At 39.6% G+C, this 15,959-nt stretch overlaps 2 protein-coding genes across 2 annotated transcripts in view; both read left to right on the top strand.

Moving 5' to 3' along the window:
- grid2 (glutamate receptor, ionotropic, delta 2) overlaps positions 1–10,010 on the top strand; it is a 415,852-nt gene extending 405,842 nt beyond the window's left edge. Inside the window, exons 15-17 of the mRNA XM_016461892.1 lie at positions 2,314–2,554; positions 9,390–9,774; positions 9,937–10,010. Coding sequence (XP_016317378.1) covers positions 2,314–2,554; positions 9,390–9,774; positions 9,937–10,010 — 700 coding nt within the window. The remainder of the gene's footprint in view (positions 1–2,313; positions 2,555–9,389; positions 9,775–9,936) is intronic.
- Positions 10,011–13,921: 3,911 nt separating this feature from the next.
- LOC107669614 (protein atonal homolog 1-like) lies at positions 13,922–15,216 on the top strand. The gene has a single exon (XM_016461916.1). The coding sequence runs from the start codon at positions 13,986–13,988 to the stop codon at positions 14,877–14,879; it is 894 nt and encodes a 297-aa protein (XP_016317402.1). The 5' UTR covers positions 13,922–13,985; the 3' UTR covers positions 14,880–15,216.
- The last annotated feature ends 743 nt before the right edge of the window (positions 15,217–15,959 follow it).

The raw sequence follows: 15,959 nt of genomic DNA, 5'->3' as shown, positions 1-15,959 counted from the left end.
CTGTTGTCTTTATATATATATATATATATATATATATATATATAGTACTCTGACATGAGGGCGAGTAAATAACAGAACTTTCATTTTTGAGTGAACTAATACTTTCATTTTTGACAATACCCTGTAAAGACGAGCGGGACATTGATTACATCTTTGCTTACTCAGTCACAGTACTTGGCATTGTAATGGCATTGGATCACGGCTCCCCTGGTATGTTTTGTGCTGTTCTCTTGAATTGTCCTCATTGTGCTTTCAGGTCTCTGCTATCACACTCTGAAACCTCTGAAGCAACATATGTGAGCAGTGTTGCGTGGCTAAATGTTGTTGGCACATTTAAAAAGTGGTCTATAAAGCAAATCTCTCAACATTGGCCCACCTTGTTGCGAGTCCTGTGAGCTGTGTCCATAGCAGAATGTGGAAGGGTCATTTTCCATCTGTTGAATGCAATAGGACATTTTTTACTCCTGCATTATGTTATGAGACAGGGATAAGGGTATAAAAATGAAGAATAGCTTTCTGAATAAATGTCGAACAGGGTTTTAGATGGCCTAGTCCTGTGTGTTACTGTGAATACTGAACATTTTCATTGCGTGCGTGGATGTTTGGGTAAGGGTTTGCAGCAGCTGCAGTCTGGATGTGAATATGGGCTCTTGGAAGCTCGCTAGTCTCCTCGGGGGATGAAACTGTGCAGTGACTCCTGACTGCAGACAATCAGGCTAGAGAGAGACCGCCGCGCAATACAGATCAGCCAATCAATGAGGCAAATTCTCCTAAACCTTTGTGTCCTGTATTCATTATCATTCATTTGCAAAGCGCTGGACTGGCATTAGTACAAACTGCCATCACTACATCAGAACACGCTCGTTCTTTATGGGGAGCTAGACGCTGCAGCCTGCCATTATTGCTGAGGAGACACTGCCCCCTGGTGTTGGGAAAAGAAGTCTGTCACTGCAGCAACAGATGCCAAGACTGGGACCATTCTGAGTTATTTATAGGGTGTTACACAGATCTCAGTGGCTCAATTAATGTGTAAGAATTAAGCAATCTGACATTAAATTTCGATCCATAACACAGTCCATTTCTGTAATGCGACACACAATAAAATTGTGCATAATCGTGCATATATTTAGGCTGGTAGTAAATGTCCAGGCATGGAGTGCAGCACTTCAGTTATCTAATGAAGCTTCATATTTAGACAGCTAAGTCATTTCTGAGCAAATGGATGATTCTTAAGTTAGGGAACATTTCTGTCTGTACTTTGAAGAAAAATACTCTAGTTTTAGATGGTGGATTATAATGGATTTTATGGTGTCTCTTACTTTTTTTCTTTTTAAACGTGCAGAAATTTCCAGGATTTTGTCTGTCCAGACTTTTTAACTCCATGCTGTATAAAAAGTTCTGTAAAATTCAGCTTTGCACATCTTTTTCTGTTTTAATCGGTTTATTTTAATATGGATTTTCAAGGGTTATTGTTTTTAATTAATTACTGACCTCAGATATTTAATGAATTGCTGTCATTAAGCATTTGTAATTGAAATGTTATTGAGGTTAAATGTAAATTCATATATTTATATCAGTGATTCTCAACCTTCTTGACTTATAGGCCCCTAGTTGTCCAAAACAATATTCACTATTCAATCCATTACTGTACTGGATACATAAAATATTTTTGGTATTTATGCTGTAATTATGACAAAGCTGTTTACTCTTCTTAAGAGAAACTGGGAGTATTTATATATCAAATTGAAATTAATTTACTTATTCATTTTGCATTGTTAGAGATTTCAAGAACCAAATAGTCCTCAATAAGAACAATATTTAAGTTAGCTGTGGGTGATTTTGATTATCTTGTTTCTGTTTTATCTTTTGTTTTTGTGTTTTGTTCGTTTTTTTTCTCTAGTTAGGTTATTTTAATATATTAATAATAATTTATTCATTTTAATACTTTTAAGTCATCGTGAGACCCCCTGGAAGCTTTGCTGAGTCCCCCTGGTTGAGAGCCACAGTAATATATGATACAGTTTATAATCATTCAAAAAGAAAACTATTTCTTTGTCTTTGTATCATATGTTGAAAGTTAATCAACTGCTAGATAACTTTTGTTAGGAAGTCCAAGGCTTCCAAAAAGTCAACTGTCATTACCATCACACTTCCAGCCAAATTGTTCTTGAAATCCATTTTGGACTAAAATAGGTCATGGTATGGATTCTTCACTATCTGTATTGCAGGATAAATGTTATAATGTAGCTGTAGTTTGAAGTAGTCTAAGTGTACCTAACTAAAAAGAATATCTCTATGTTTGTCCGTGTCCAGGATCCTGGAGCTTCAGCAGAATGGAGACATGGACATCCTGAAGCTGAAGTGGTGGCCGCGGGACAGTCCGTGTGACTTGTACTCTCCTGTGGGCACTCGAAAGAGTGGCAGCGCCTTGGACATCCACAGCTTTGCTGGGGTCTTCTTTGTACTAGCAGCCGGTGTGGTGCTCTCCTGTCTTATTGCCACTGTGGAGACCTGGTGGACGCGAAGGAAAGGCTCCAGAGTGCCGTCGAAGGAGGTGAGAGTCAGTTGATGTAGGGATGTTGTTGATCATAAACCTATATTATGAACATAAGAGTGTGGGAGATTTTCTGCCCAAGAACAGATGGGATCCAGTTGTTATTGAAATTCAAGTTCAGCAACATCCCTCTTAAATTTCTACTTGATAAAGGACAATAAGGGAAAAAGGGCATAAAAATGAGCAGTATGACCAGTCTTATAATATAAAAATAATTAACAATTATATAAAATAAATATAAAATATAGATTTTAATATTAATTAGTTATATTAACCATATGGCTATACAAATTTTTGGATAATGCAATGGATTTTATACTTCACAAATTAAAGATACTTAATCTTATTTGATCGTTTTCTCTTTTATATGGTACTTTATGGATGCAAATTAAAAGGTAATAATAAGAAGAAACTTGCAACATTTGAAGCTGTTGTAAAATAGCTGTTATACATACCTGTGACCTCAAATCATTCTATAATATTGAGTTGCAAAGTTGCTCGGCCACGGTAACTGATATAAAAGACGCAACTTAATACATTTCTTCATCATTTTTAATTGTAAATAGCATAAATCCTGATAGCCACACAGATGTAACAGTTAAGCAGAAATCTCTACTGGTCATATACCATCATACCACCCAGCCTTGGGAGGATATTAGTAACATCAACAAAAAACACACGAGTTTAAAATGAGAAATAGTCAGCATTACAAACAGCAGACAATGCACTTTTTCAACAAATAAATTTTTCTGATAGCGCACTTAAACAAGCGAACCTCTCCAAAAAGAACACAATGTTGTTCAATTGCCTCCCAAGCACATTAGCTGTAATAGAGCTCTGCTGAGAAAAAATAAATAAGCAGGTGCTAGAAAATATATGTGCTGCATATATCTGGATAATTACTTTAAGACAAGGCTCTAATTTTTCTTTAATATCCCATCCCGCAGTTTGTGAAGATCAGTTTAGATTAATGTGTTTGCACATATTGTTTTTCTTGTTTTTACAACTGTTTGCCTATGGTTCTTTGGCATCAAGTTAACGATAATTAACAAATGAGCCCACACTCTGCAGTTAAACGCTTGCATTTTACATGAAAACACTTGTTAACAGTGACAACCCATTCATATGGCTGCGAATGAACCTTTGTGATGTTGCTCTGGATGCATTTCTTTGATTTGATGAGTTTATAGCTCCTTGTTATCTTCTGCAGCTGTCATATTGTGGGTGTTTCCTTTCCTGATATCACATCCCCATCTCCCTCATTACTCCGACCGAGTCCTATCACCCACCCCCCAACATACACACCTGACCTCTCCTCACAGCCCTTTGGTCCGGGTCATCAGACTCTCCACAGGCCAAAAAACACAGCATTTCATCTCCAGCGTTCTACCTGAAAAACAATCTCCGTAGTGCTTTTGATCAGTGGTCAGGGGCCTTTTCTTGTCTTCCGTCCTCCCGCCATGAAGCAGCTTTTATCTGTCGGGGCAGCAGCAGGCCGCTCATGACCCCACAGAGAGAGCCCCTCTCCTTCATCCCTATTCCTCTGAAGGCCGTCGTCCACTCTGCTGGTCATCATAATGCTCTGACATTAGTGTAACTCATCTGTTTCTCCCAGAAATGGCAGATGAGCATTTTTAATCCTGTTGGTTTAACAGGATTCAATATAGTGTTAGTTTTTGATTGCGGCATGCCACAAATAGCAGATTTAAGTCTTATAAGAATTTGAATGACTCATTTTTACTCGCATATGAGCAAGGTCCAAATTAACACTGAATTAAAATGGCTGGGGGAATTGTGACATTACATGGTTTAAATCGACATCTGACCTATTTTTTGTATGTGAAAAATTAGCTTTCAAGGCATTTTTATCTAAGATATTTTAACTTTTTTTATGTCATTAAATGATACACTACCATTTAAAAGTTTGTAGTCTTTAAGAATTTTTTTGTTTCAGAAAAAACGTCTCTTATGCTCACTATGGCTGCATTTATTTAAACAAAACTACAGTAAAAATACAGTAATATTGTGAAATATTGTTACAATTTAAAATAACTGTTTTCTATGTGAATATATTTTAAAATGGAATTTATTCCTGTGATGGCAAAGCTGAATATCCTGCAGCCATTACTTTAGTCTTCAGTGTCACATGAACTGTCAGAAATCATTCTAATATGGTGCTTTAATGTTTAAGAAACATTTATAGTTCTTATCAAAGAAAAAAAAAAAAAAAAATGTGCTGCTTAATATTTTTGTGGAAACCGTCATTTTTTTCAGGGTTCATTGATGTATAGAAAGTTCAAAAGAACAGCATTTATTAAATAGAATATAAATAAATAGAAATCTTTTGTAACATTACTGTATAATGTGCATAATAGTACATATTCTTTTTGTATGATGCTGCACAATACATTACACTTTGTCACATATATTCAATGCGTAGGATAAAAAATATATTTTTTTTTTAAATAATGCAAAATTAAATCACTTATAAATATTTATAACCTGTAAATTCACCTGCCATTGGCCTTTGTTCCAGAGAGTTAACATTGGACCTTATACTTTATATACTGTAAGTATGTTTAGTCATTAATTATAGCTAACATAGTGGTGTAGTTGAAGCTATAACACTGAGCACAGAGATGATTCTCTCTGAGGATTTTTCAAGTAGGGTGGAGTGCTTTGGCTCTGGTCACACTTGAACCCGCTCCTTTCTGCCCCAGTGGTTGGATCATGCAGAGTTGGGCTCATTCCTCGGAGCACTCTTCCAGATGGTTCCATCAGAGTAGAAGCTTGGCAGAGCTTTGCACAAATATTCACACTGACATGCTGATAAGCACGCATTTTAACACGCACGGTTCAGCGAGCGACAAGTGTTAATGCCAAAAGCGACCGAGACAAAACAAACACTAAAAATTAGAACATATCACACTCATGTCACAGATGTTTTCGGTTCTACAATTGAAGCTCTTTAGTTTGTAAATGCCAGATTTTTATCCATATTCCTTTACTGCAAAAAAGTTTTTTTTTTTTTTTTCCCCCAGTAAAATTATCTATGTATTCAGAAAATAATTACATAAGTTATTATATAAGTTCATGAAAAATTATCTTATTTTAAGGATATTTGGATAAATTTAACTGGAAAACACTGCAAAAATACTGATTTTTGCAGTATTTGTTGTCATTTTCTGTCTTTTCTAATTGTCATTTTGGCACATCCTTAAAAACCATTCTTTCATCTTTCAGCATGATGCAACTTTCTGTTTAGTGTGTCCTAGTGTCTTGGGACTTCCTAATTCTTGCTGACTGCTTCTTCTTTTCTTTGTAATATTTCTTGACACCTGGCTAACACTGAGTTCATTGCACATCAGAACAATAGAATGACTTTGTGCTTGTGTCTCTGTGTCTGACACACACACACACGCACACGTTGCATATGCCATGGTGTTATTTTGTCCCTGTTTCCTCTGTTTCTCTGTGATCTCCCCGTCATGGCTCCTTCTGTGGTGTCGCAATTGATCAGAAATAATTCGATACGACAAGTCGTCAAAACGAGTTCAAGTTTTTATAGCGCACCACCTGCCAATCCAGAGAGGACGAGCAGGCGGTCCAGAGAACCGGAGGTTTTGCTGTGTGAATAAGTCATTTCACATGCCAAGCTTTGTGTCCTAGTCATTCCTGAAAAACTAAATGATGAAAAGTTCTTCACCTCAGATGTCTGCTGTGTCATTGATATTGTGGCTGTCTGGAGTCCTGCGGTGCCTCTACGTTTCTAGGCCACAGTATGAGGTCTGCATTCAAATACCCGACTGTGTTTCGATCTTAAAAGCAAGGAAAAAGGAATAAAATATATGATGTATCTTTTAATCCTATACAAAGGAGAAAATGTATTGAAATTATATTCACGGTGGCGTGAAATTATATTCAAGAGTGAGTATTTGAAAGTCAGACCTCATGTAGCCGCATAATTAACGGAGGCCACCGAATGCCAAACAGCGTTCTGTGTCAGTCATTACTCTGAAAATGTTTGATTATTTTTCAGAAAAGACCAAAAACTCATGTTATTCTTCTGTCAAAGCCTGAAACAACTTTTATTTTGTTGATTTTGTTTTATAGATAAGTACTCTGTGTTGAGGGGTTAAAGCGGGCGTGGGAGAGAAATGCAAAATGCCATTTTTACCATCTCACACTTCCAGGTATCTGGCTCCTTGGACATAAAAAAAGAAAAAAAAAAACAACGTCTGTGTGCTGACTGTTTGTTTGTTGTCTTTTTCTACTCATTCCCCCACCTCTCTGAAAACATCCTCTTCCTCATCCTCTCATCTGCCTGCCTGATGTGTTTGGTCAAACCTCTGTCCTTTCACACGTGCTCGCACACACACACAGACACAAGCAGACGGACCGTCTGTGAGGCAAGACGAGCCGTGTCATGAGCCGCAGACTGACATCATGCTTACGCTCAGGCCTTCCTCCAATCACCTGCCACCTGCATGCTGCGCCACACCCCTCGACTCCAAGCTGAGGCACACGTTCGCCATCCCGTCGCGAACTGTCTTCTGCCAGCACTGAGCTACACTCTTTCCACACTTCTCCAAGCCTCAAGCCCATGTAGGTTATGAAATCGCCCCTGGCACCAAATGCGCTACAATACGTTTTTTTATGGACTTCAGCAGTCGCACATTTGCTGCTGAGTGAGAATCCAGCAGGGTGCTACAAGGAAGGCCGTTACCATTTATTTCCAGAAACCTTGAGATTTACAGTCACTTTGCTCAGGAATGCAATAACACAGGCTATTTTCAAAACCAATCTTCATTTTTGATCTGAAACCCACATTAGTGCCAAGCTGCATAGAGACTAGGCAAAATTGGCTAAAAGAATACAGAAATGACAGCGCAAACAGTTATTTGAGCTGCGTAGCTTTGGAGTGGAGCAACCCATATAAAAACCTTTTGCCCAGCAAGCTGGCGTTTGCAAAACTTGTTCAATATTTAGACTGGTGTTGCATAGCCAGACTAAGTGCCTAATTCAGTATTCAATCCCAGAATCCTAATACAGTCGATGCAACAGGTAAGATGACGTTTAAAGCAGTGGTTCTCATTCAGGGGGGACACTAGGGGGCCTCAGCAAACTTCAACTGATGCATTTATATGTATTAATAATACAATTTCTAAGATGTCTATATTTAAAATTGTAAGATTTATAATCAAATCTTGTACTTAACTTCCAATAGGGCAGAAAAAATCTATATATTTTAATATATAAATATATTTTAAAGACAAATATAAGGACATTTTTCTGCATGTTCTTATCGTTAATAATTAATGTATTGACAGACACAAGCACATTTGTTATTTCAAAGGGTATATTCAAAATAAGTGTTTACATGCACCTTTAGTCAAACTAGAGCAATAATAAGACTTTTTAAAATGTAATGTAAACTGAAATCATACCACTCAGGCCTTTGTGAAGTCTAATAGATCTAGACTAATAGATCTCAATGTCACCTAATTATAGTTTTAGACAACAATCGGTCTTTGCGTTGTGTGCATGTTTCAGAAGACAAAGGTGATACGTGTGTACCTAATCCTTCAGATATTCAGTTACACATTGTGTCACATATAGTTGGACAGATGCCGAATGTAGCTCCATTATAACTGTGCTGAAAAGGTTGAGAACCACTGGTTTGAAGATTTCACACTAGTGTCACATCCATATCTATAAATCTTAGAATAAAATGCCTTGGATTAGATTCATATTCGGAGCAATCATACCCTGCCCCACAAAAAACATAAGTGGTATTATTTTCAGATCACAAGTATTCTGAAAAGCACATGGTCCCTCGTTAGTTCAAGAAAACACCACAAATGTGTCCTGTCATGTAACACAATCCCTGTTCCCGTCACTCCTACACCCCTTTTATACCGCCTTCCTCCACCGTGGTGGTAGGACAGGTACAAATGAGTTGCCCCCCGACCTCCCACCCCCTTCGGCCCGACCAGGTTTCCCCTCCGCCCCTCTTTACTCAGGGCCACGCTGCCTGCCGCTGGTGGCTGCAATCAACAAAGTGCTTTATGCTGGTCCAATCCAGAGGCCATTTATCTCACTGCAGCCACAATGTCAGCCCACGTCACCCCGTGAGTTTGTTTTTTTGTTTTAAGCACTCCACATATTTTAGTGGTTATGTTAGTACTGTAAACATAATATACAGTAGATCGACCGTGGTTTCAGATGGCTTGAAAGTGGAAAGGTTTTGTAGACTGTATCTACATATCCAAAGATCAATGTGTCACGCAATGGCATTAACGTTGTTGATAGTTCTCGACAAGTTCAAGGACAGTACTAGTTAAGACTGATGTGTTTTCATTACCGTAGCTCAGTATGTTTCCCTTTTTGTACCTTCCTCCCTCCTCTTTTTCTGTCTTGTTAACCATGCAAACGCTAAAACCTCATCGGGCCTGCTAATTCTCCATCGACACCCACCCTCAACCTTCTTCTAAATGTTCTCGATGTTTCCATCCATTCCCAACCGCATCCGAACACTTCCTTCCCATCTCACTGGCTCACCACCTCCTTCCTTTTCTCACCTTTCTTTGCCTGCGTTTCCTCTTCCACCGCCCATCCGTTTCCCTATTAACCCTTATCGCGCCGTCCCGCTTCACTAACCCATCCCGCTGTATCTGCTCTTACGATTACACACCTCTTCTCTTCACTTTACACCTCTTTTCTCCTCTGATCCTGTAACAACCTTCACTCCTCCTCCTGTTCTTCTCTCCTTCCTTATTTTTTTCCCGCACCCCTCCCCACTCCACTTTCCTCCTCCCGTTCTCCCCTCCTCTAGGACGATAAGGAGATCGACCTGGAGCACCTTCATCACCGGGTTAACAGCTTGTGCACGGAGGATGAGAGCCCCCACAAACAGTTCTCCACCTCCTCCATCGACCTGACGCCCCTGGACATGGACTCCCTCCCAGCTGCCCGGCAGGCCCTGGAGCAGATCAGCGACTTCCGCAACACGCACATCACCACCACCACCTTCATCCCCGAGCAGATCCAGACTCTCAGCCGCACCCTGTCGGCCAAAGCAGCAGCCGGCTTCGCCTTCGGGGCCGTGCAGGACCACCGGACTGGGGGGCCCTTCCGGCAGCGGGCCCCCAACGGCGGCTTCTTTCGCAGCCCCGTCAAGACAATGTCCAGCATCCCGTATCAGCCCACCCCGGCCCCTAGTATGTTTACTTTTTTTTTTTGGAATTTTTTTTTTTTTCGGGAAGAAAAAAACAAAAGACTCTGCCAAGTGTTTCCCAGATCTGCAATAACTCAGTTTGGAAGCATCTTGTCAACTCATCGACTGAATTTTGCTTTTGGTTAACGTTCAGTACTCCCTCTAGCTGATGCATTCAACATGGCGCTGCTAAACTCAGAGAAAACAACCTGCTTTTCTCTGAAGCTTCACAGCAAGTGACTGTGTTTCTAAAGACCTCTCATCCTCTCTGCCATCTCCCAGAAGTTGAGATCTACTTTGAGTCTTTACACGGACACTCTGTGGAAAAGACTCTAATGAACTTTAAAATAAAAAAAATACAAAATAAAGTTATTATACTGTGGGTGGGTGGGTGGAACAAATGCTACTAAATGTCTCTTACTGACTTTAAGTATAACGAATCTTTAATGCGTGGAATGTGTCTGGTCAGAGAGTTTTAACAACAAAAAAAAGTGTTCAGAGCTGTCTGTGGTTTTAGTTTTCTCTTTTTTTTTAATGATTACTTTTGAAGTTGCTTCAGTGCTATCATCTTACATTGATTTGCACCATTAAGAGTTTGTATTCACTTCTGTAGCCGTACTCCAGGATTCAACAAAAACATTCTGTAGAATAGCTTCATTGTATATGCCACAATCTCGCGGCTGTGCGTCATAGATTTTGGAAATCAAAGAGTGAGAGGGTTTTTAAACAAATTCTTAACATGAGCCTTAGGAGACAGGGCTTTTTTTTACTTTTCAAGTGTTGGTCCTCAACCTGTTACTATCTGAAAATGCTGATACGGCGGCGACTTTTGAGGGGTTATTTGAAATATATTTCTATTTAATTTCGTAAATGTTAAGGGGTACTATTTATCTAACTTTTTTTTAAAGTGCTAATTGTTTAAACAAGGCCATCGAGGTGTGGTGAGAGTTTAAAAAAAATAAAAAAAAAACGTTTTGAGGACAGAAAACAAACCAATCCTTTTCACTAACATAAACTGTATTAATATTTACTAATGTTAGTCATTTAGAATGAGCTTTCAGTTTGTTATCCTCTGACTAATTCGCAAATGTTGTGTGTAGAGAACAGCAACAGTGTTTTGACGCAAGCATTCTAGATGTACTTTTCTTAAGATACGATTACTGAAAGACTATAGGAGCAATTTTATTTAGTATCAGTTTAAAGATTTTTATTTAGCGTAAATGAAGAGACATTCAAGTGTATATTTTACATGCAGATAATTTTTTGTCGGATTTAAAGACGATATAGAGTATAATATCTGAGTCTGTAAAGCTCAGTTAGCCACTATCACATTACAAGAAGTTCTCCACGGTTTCTGACGGTAAGGCACACTCATTCGACTTCATTTAATTTTAATTTCCAAATCTGTCAAAAAGGAGGCAAGGTTTTTTTCCGTAAAAGAAGCATGCAAAACCTGCTATGCCTGTAACATTTTTAATTTCATACATAGAATTGTACAGGATTACATCATTTTCAACTGATTATAATGTACAGTATTTAATATAGGCCTATTTTGTTGTATGTGTTGCATATTATTCAAATGGAACAAACTGAGGCCTCTGTTACAAGTGGCAAAGCTTCTGTGTATAATTTGTCTAATAAACATGTTTTCTACAGTGGTTTTTGTTGTGTTGTCTGTATCATCAAAAATGGCATACAGACACAATAATGTCCCGAACAGTACAGTGGAACATGTGAAGAGTAACGCGTTCTGTTTCGTCCCTTCCACCGCAGGATGAGCTCATCAACATGAAGTTCTCTGAACACAGTGAAGGTTGTGGTCAAAGGTTAGCCACTGTTGGCTTTTGACTTTGTGAACCAGATTCATGCTCTACAGGTCAAAGTGAAAGGCACCACAGCATTTCAAGTCATGCTCTAGTGACTGAGGAGTTTGTCGCCACAAGTTTAACCCTGAACCTGTCATGTTCCAGATGTATTAGGCCAAGCTCTTGTACGCGAGTCTGTTTATGCTATGTATTGTATGTAATGCGTATGGGTTGTAATGTTGCCTGTTACACTTTTTACCAAACTCTGATGCACCAGAATTATTAAACGATAAAAAGCTTACACTTACAGCACATAGCATAGCACCTATGACGGCTGACATGCAGACAGTTGCGTTCTGTAGCTCTTCAAGGACTAATATACAATTCCATGTTAAATGGCAGACATTTTCTGCATGAAAACAGGATAAATTGTTAATCAAATTAGAAAAACGTTAGACTTCCTCTCCGATTAAAGTTGGCGATTTTTTATTGGACGACGAACTGTAGCAAAACGGCTGTTTGTATTTTGATCATTGAGGCTGAAATTCTCAAGTTCTGAAGAAAATAAGCACTTGATCTACGGTAAGTGCGTTGCAAGTCCACTAGATGTCGCCTTTGTGGCTTTTTCTGTAAAGAGATGCATACTAAAGTGTGCACCTGTTCTTATATTTAGAAAATCAGAGATCTTATTTGTTTCAGGTTTCATGTATTACGGAAAACATTAAATCAAATTAAACGCTTGTAAATACACAAGCTCGCTTTAAACTAACGTCGGGAGGTTTATGTACTGGATAATAAAAAAAAATTGAAATCTAAATTATTAAATTTAATATCAATTATTACTTTTATCTATGTAAATATTTGTTACATAGATAAAAATATATATATATATGTTATTTATCATATATTTAATGAATGGAGTAGCTGTGAAATTCATTATTAGGCTACTTATAATAATACTACGTGTGTTGTGGAGCCCTGTGACGTGTTTTATCGGCTTTTATCAAGCACGCGATATCTCTGGGTTTCCCGGGAGACAGGAATTAAGAAAGCAGCACGCAGACTCGATCGCGGTGGAAGCCCCCATCGAGACACATTTTGTGCCCTTTTTCCAAAGAGTTCTTCAGGCGTGTCGAATGGAACATTGAGTCTCTATTGTCCCTGGGACACTTTAATAATCGACGGCAGCAATCCCAACCTGTTGTTTGCTTTAGGACCTATTCCGAGACACACAAGCCGCCTGGATGAGGCTCCAGTTGGGGTGAGCTAGGGACTGTCGCGCCTCCAGATCAAGTTTCTGATCTTTGGGAAGCTCTTTTGCTGAAAGGGCGTTCCTTAAATCGGATCAAAAGGTTTTGAACTTGTCCAAAAAGAAAACGAAACTCAATCTGGTATTAACACTCATTTTTGAATGTGTTTAACTGTGCATCAATAAAATAATGAATTATTGCTATTTATGTAATGTTCATGTTGCGCAACTGAGATTTCTTTTTCAATAGAGAAGTATATGTGTAGCCTATATTATAAGTGTGTCTTTTATTATGTTAGACTATATGTACGATTGTAAGTACGATTATATTATATAAGTACGGTTACGTAAACTAAGAAATAGCTAAATGATAAATGCCTAAATTAATAAAACGTGTTTGTAAATAAATTTCTCGAATAGCCTATTCAATTTCGTTGACAAATGAAACCAAAACAAATGCGGGGTTTTTTTTTGTTTTTTGTTTTTTTTGGTCATTTCATGCGACTGTACGCATGAAGAGACAGTGCCTAATATATCAATGTCGCTAATTATTTTCTTTGAAGCTAGAACAAAAGTTTAAGAAAATGGCGCTAAATTCAGCTGTTCACGTGCATTTAATGGACACACGCAGATTCAAAGCACGGTGTTCTCAAATAAACCGTTTTGATAACCCCTTTCACTTCATTTGAGACTGTCGAGACAAGTTTTTTTTCCTTCCTGTTGCACTTTATAGACTAGATCTAATTTCCTAAGCATAGTGTGTGAGGAGGCTCGCCACATAACTTTATTCAGTCTCTACGTTTTTGAGTGCGTCCTGTGGGACGGCCCATTGTGATAATAATTCTCTAGTTAAACAGGTTTGAAGCGCGACATTATTAAAAAAAAGTTTGGGCATAATAACCTCTCTCGGGTTTACTACGACTTCTCATTGGTCGCCCACACGCGCCTGCCCCGCGTGCTCTTATTGGTCAAAGCGCCACGCGACCAGCTTGAGAAGGGGGGCTCCCCGGCGCGTGCCGCTTTTAAAACCGAAGAGTCGCCCTGAGACATCAGTAACGAAATCCCCTTCATCACAGGTGTAAGAAGAGAAGTCATCGGCAAAAATCCATTTCCCTTATCCAAAGCCACCCACTTTCCTCCAAAAAGCACAAAAAAAACAACATGGATGGAATGAACGTGGACGGCGTAAGCACGGATACAAGGGAGGTGGTTGAACTCGACGTCCAGCATCCGAGCCTGGGGCGGGGGAAGCAGCGCGAGTACCCACCAGCTTTGGCACTCATGGCCAGCAGTGACCCACGCGCCTGGCTGGCTCCCGTGCAGGCTGGCACCTGCGCGGCACACGCCGAATACCTGCTGCACTCGCCCGGCTCGAGCGCGGAAGGCGTGTCCTCTGCCTCCAACTTCAGGAAGAGCAGCAAGAGTCCTGTCAAAGTACGCGAGCTCTGCCGGCTTAAAGGAGCTGTGGCTGCAGATGAGGGCAGACAGCGGGCCCCGTCAAGCAAAGCGACCAACGTCGTGCAGAAACAGAGGCGCATGGCTGCCAATGCCCGGGAGAGACGAAGGATGCACGGATTGAACCACGCGTTCGACAAGCTGCGCAGCGTCATCCCAGCCTTCGAAGATGACAAGAAGCTCTCCAAATACGACACCCTACAGATGGCACAGATCTACATCAACGCCCTGTCCGACTTGCTTCAGGGCCCCGGTGCTAAAGCCGACCCGCCAAACTGCGACCTGCTGCCTGCCAACGTGTTCGAGGAGGACCGCTCTCCCAGAGGATCGCCGAGCGTCTGCCGGAGAGGCGCGGGCGCGGGTTACCCGTACCAGTACGAGGACGCAACTTTCGCCTCTTTCATGGAGCAAGAGCTCCAGTCGCCCTCTGGAACGAGCAAGTACGGTTCGGAGGCCAGCAAGGACTCGCCTCGGTCGAACCGGAGCGACGGAGAGTTTTCCCCTCACTCGCACTTCAGTGACTCGGACGAAACGCACTTGGAGATGCAGAGCGAGGACGAGCTGTCGGAACTGAAACTGCCCAAGCACCGCTCTTTTTAGAAAACACACCAACCGGACTGTCCATCAGTCGTGTCAATCGCATATTTGGGCTTTGTAATAGGTGGTTTTATTTATCCATTTGTTGTATGATCTTTTGACAATGATGTTGCTGTTGTGTCTGACGCCAATAGATTTAGTTGCCTTCTCGTGACATTGATCAGACCCCTACGCCATGTGAACTGCCGCGTGCGGCAGTGCCATGGGCTCGAATGTCATGCATAAAACTGTCTTCCGTGAACTGTTTTGACACGTGATTGTCCTGGGCCTATTTTCATAGATACGATTGATGTTGAACCCTGTAAGAATTTGCAACTTCTAAAGTTTACGTGCACTTTAAAAACGGGCCATAGGCTTGAGAAACACTCTTTTGTCATGGAACAAGGCATTTTGTGTTTATGTAGAAGTAATGCCAATTTGATTAATATATTTAATATAGCCATTAGATTTTGTACATCCGTTCGTTTTTAATATTTGATTTCAATGCAAAGAAGTTTTGTTCTGCTTCTTTAACTGAAGTAAGCTATTTATTTCCGTTTGCCTTGTCAATTTTTTTTTTTCGTTATTGAAAATGAGCAATTTTGCTACTGGTATGTTTTGTTTTATTGTAGAAATAAAAAAGAAAAATTAACATGATTATGTCTCGTGTCTCTGTGTGATTGTCGTTATCAGTTTTTCATTACGATTTTATCTAAAACCTTTTCTAGAATCTAGATCTTCTTTTTTTTTTTAAATAAAGTAAATCCTAATATGTGGGCACCAGCTTTATCTAATGTCATTTAATTTTAATTAGGTTTAGCCCTTAACGAGAACTTATAGGTGTGAAACATTTTATGGTTGTAACTGATGTGACATGACCGAAAAATTAATAATTACATTTTTTACCGTACTGTAGCCTATAAAATGTTGTATCAAAACGTAGGGTGACCTTGTCTGTGATACATATAAAACAAACCTATATTTTTAAGTGTGAACTTTAGTCAAGTAGCCTACAGTGGTTTTTTGCAGCACCGTTAACAAAAATCTTCCAAAGGGTGTTTTTGTACGAAGAATCTTTTTTGGTTCCACAAAGAACCTTTCAAT

This window comes from Sinocyclocheilus anshuiensis, unplaced genomic scaffold (genome assembly GCF_001515605.1).
Source record: "Sinocyclocheilus anshuiensis isolate Anshui unplaced genomic scaffold, SAMN03320099.WGS_v1.1 scaffold80, whole genome shotgun sequence".
In the NCBI taxonomy this organism is placed as follows: domain Eukaryota; kingdom Metazoa; phylum Chordata; class Actinopteri; order Cypriniformes; family Cyprinidae; genus Sinocyclocheilus; species Sinocyclocheilus anshuiensis.
Note: the sequence above shows the minus strand (reverse complement) of the source record. Positions and strands in the feature narration are given on the sequence as shown.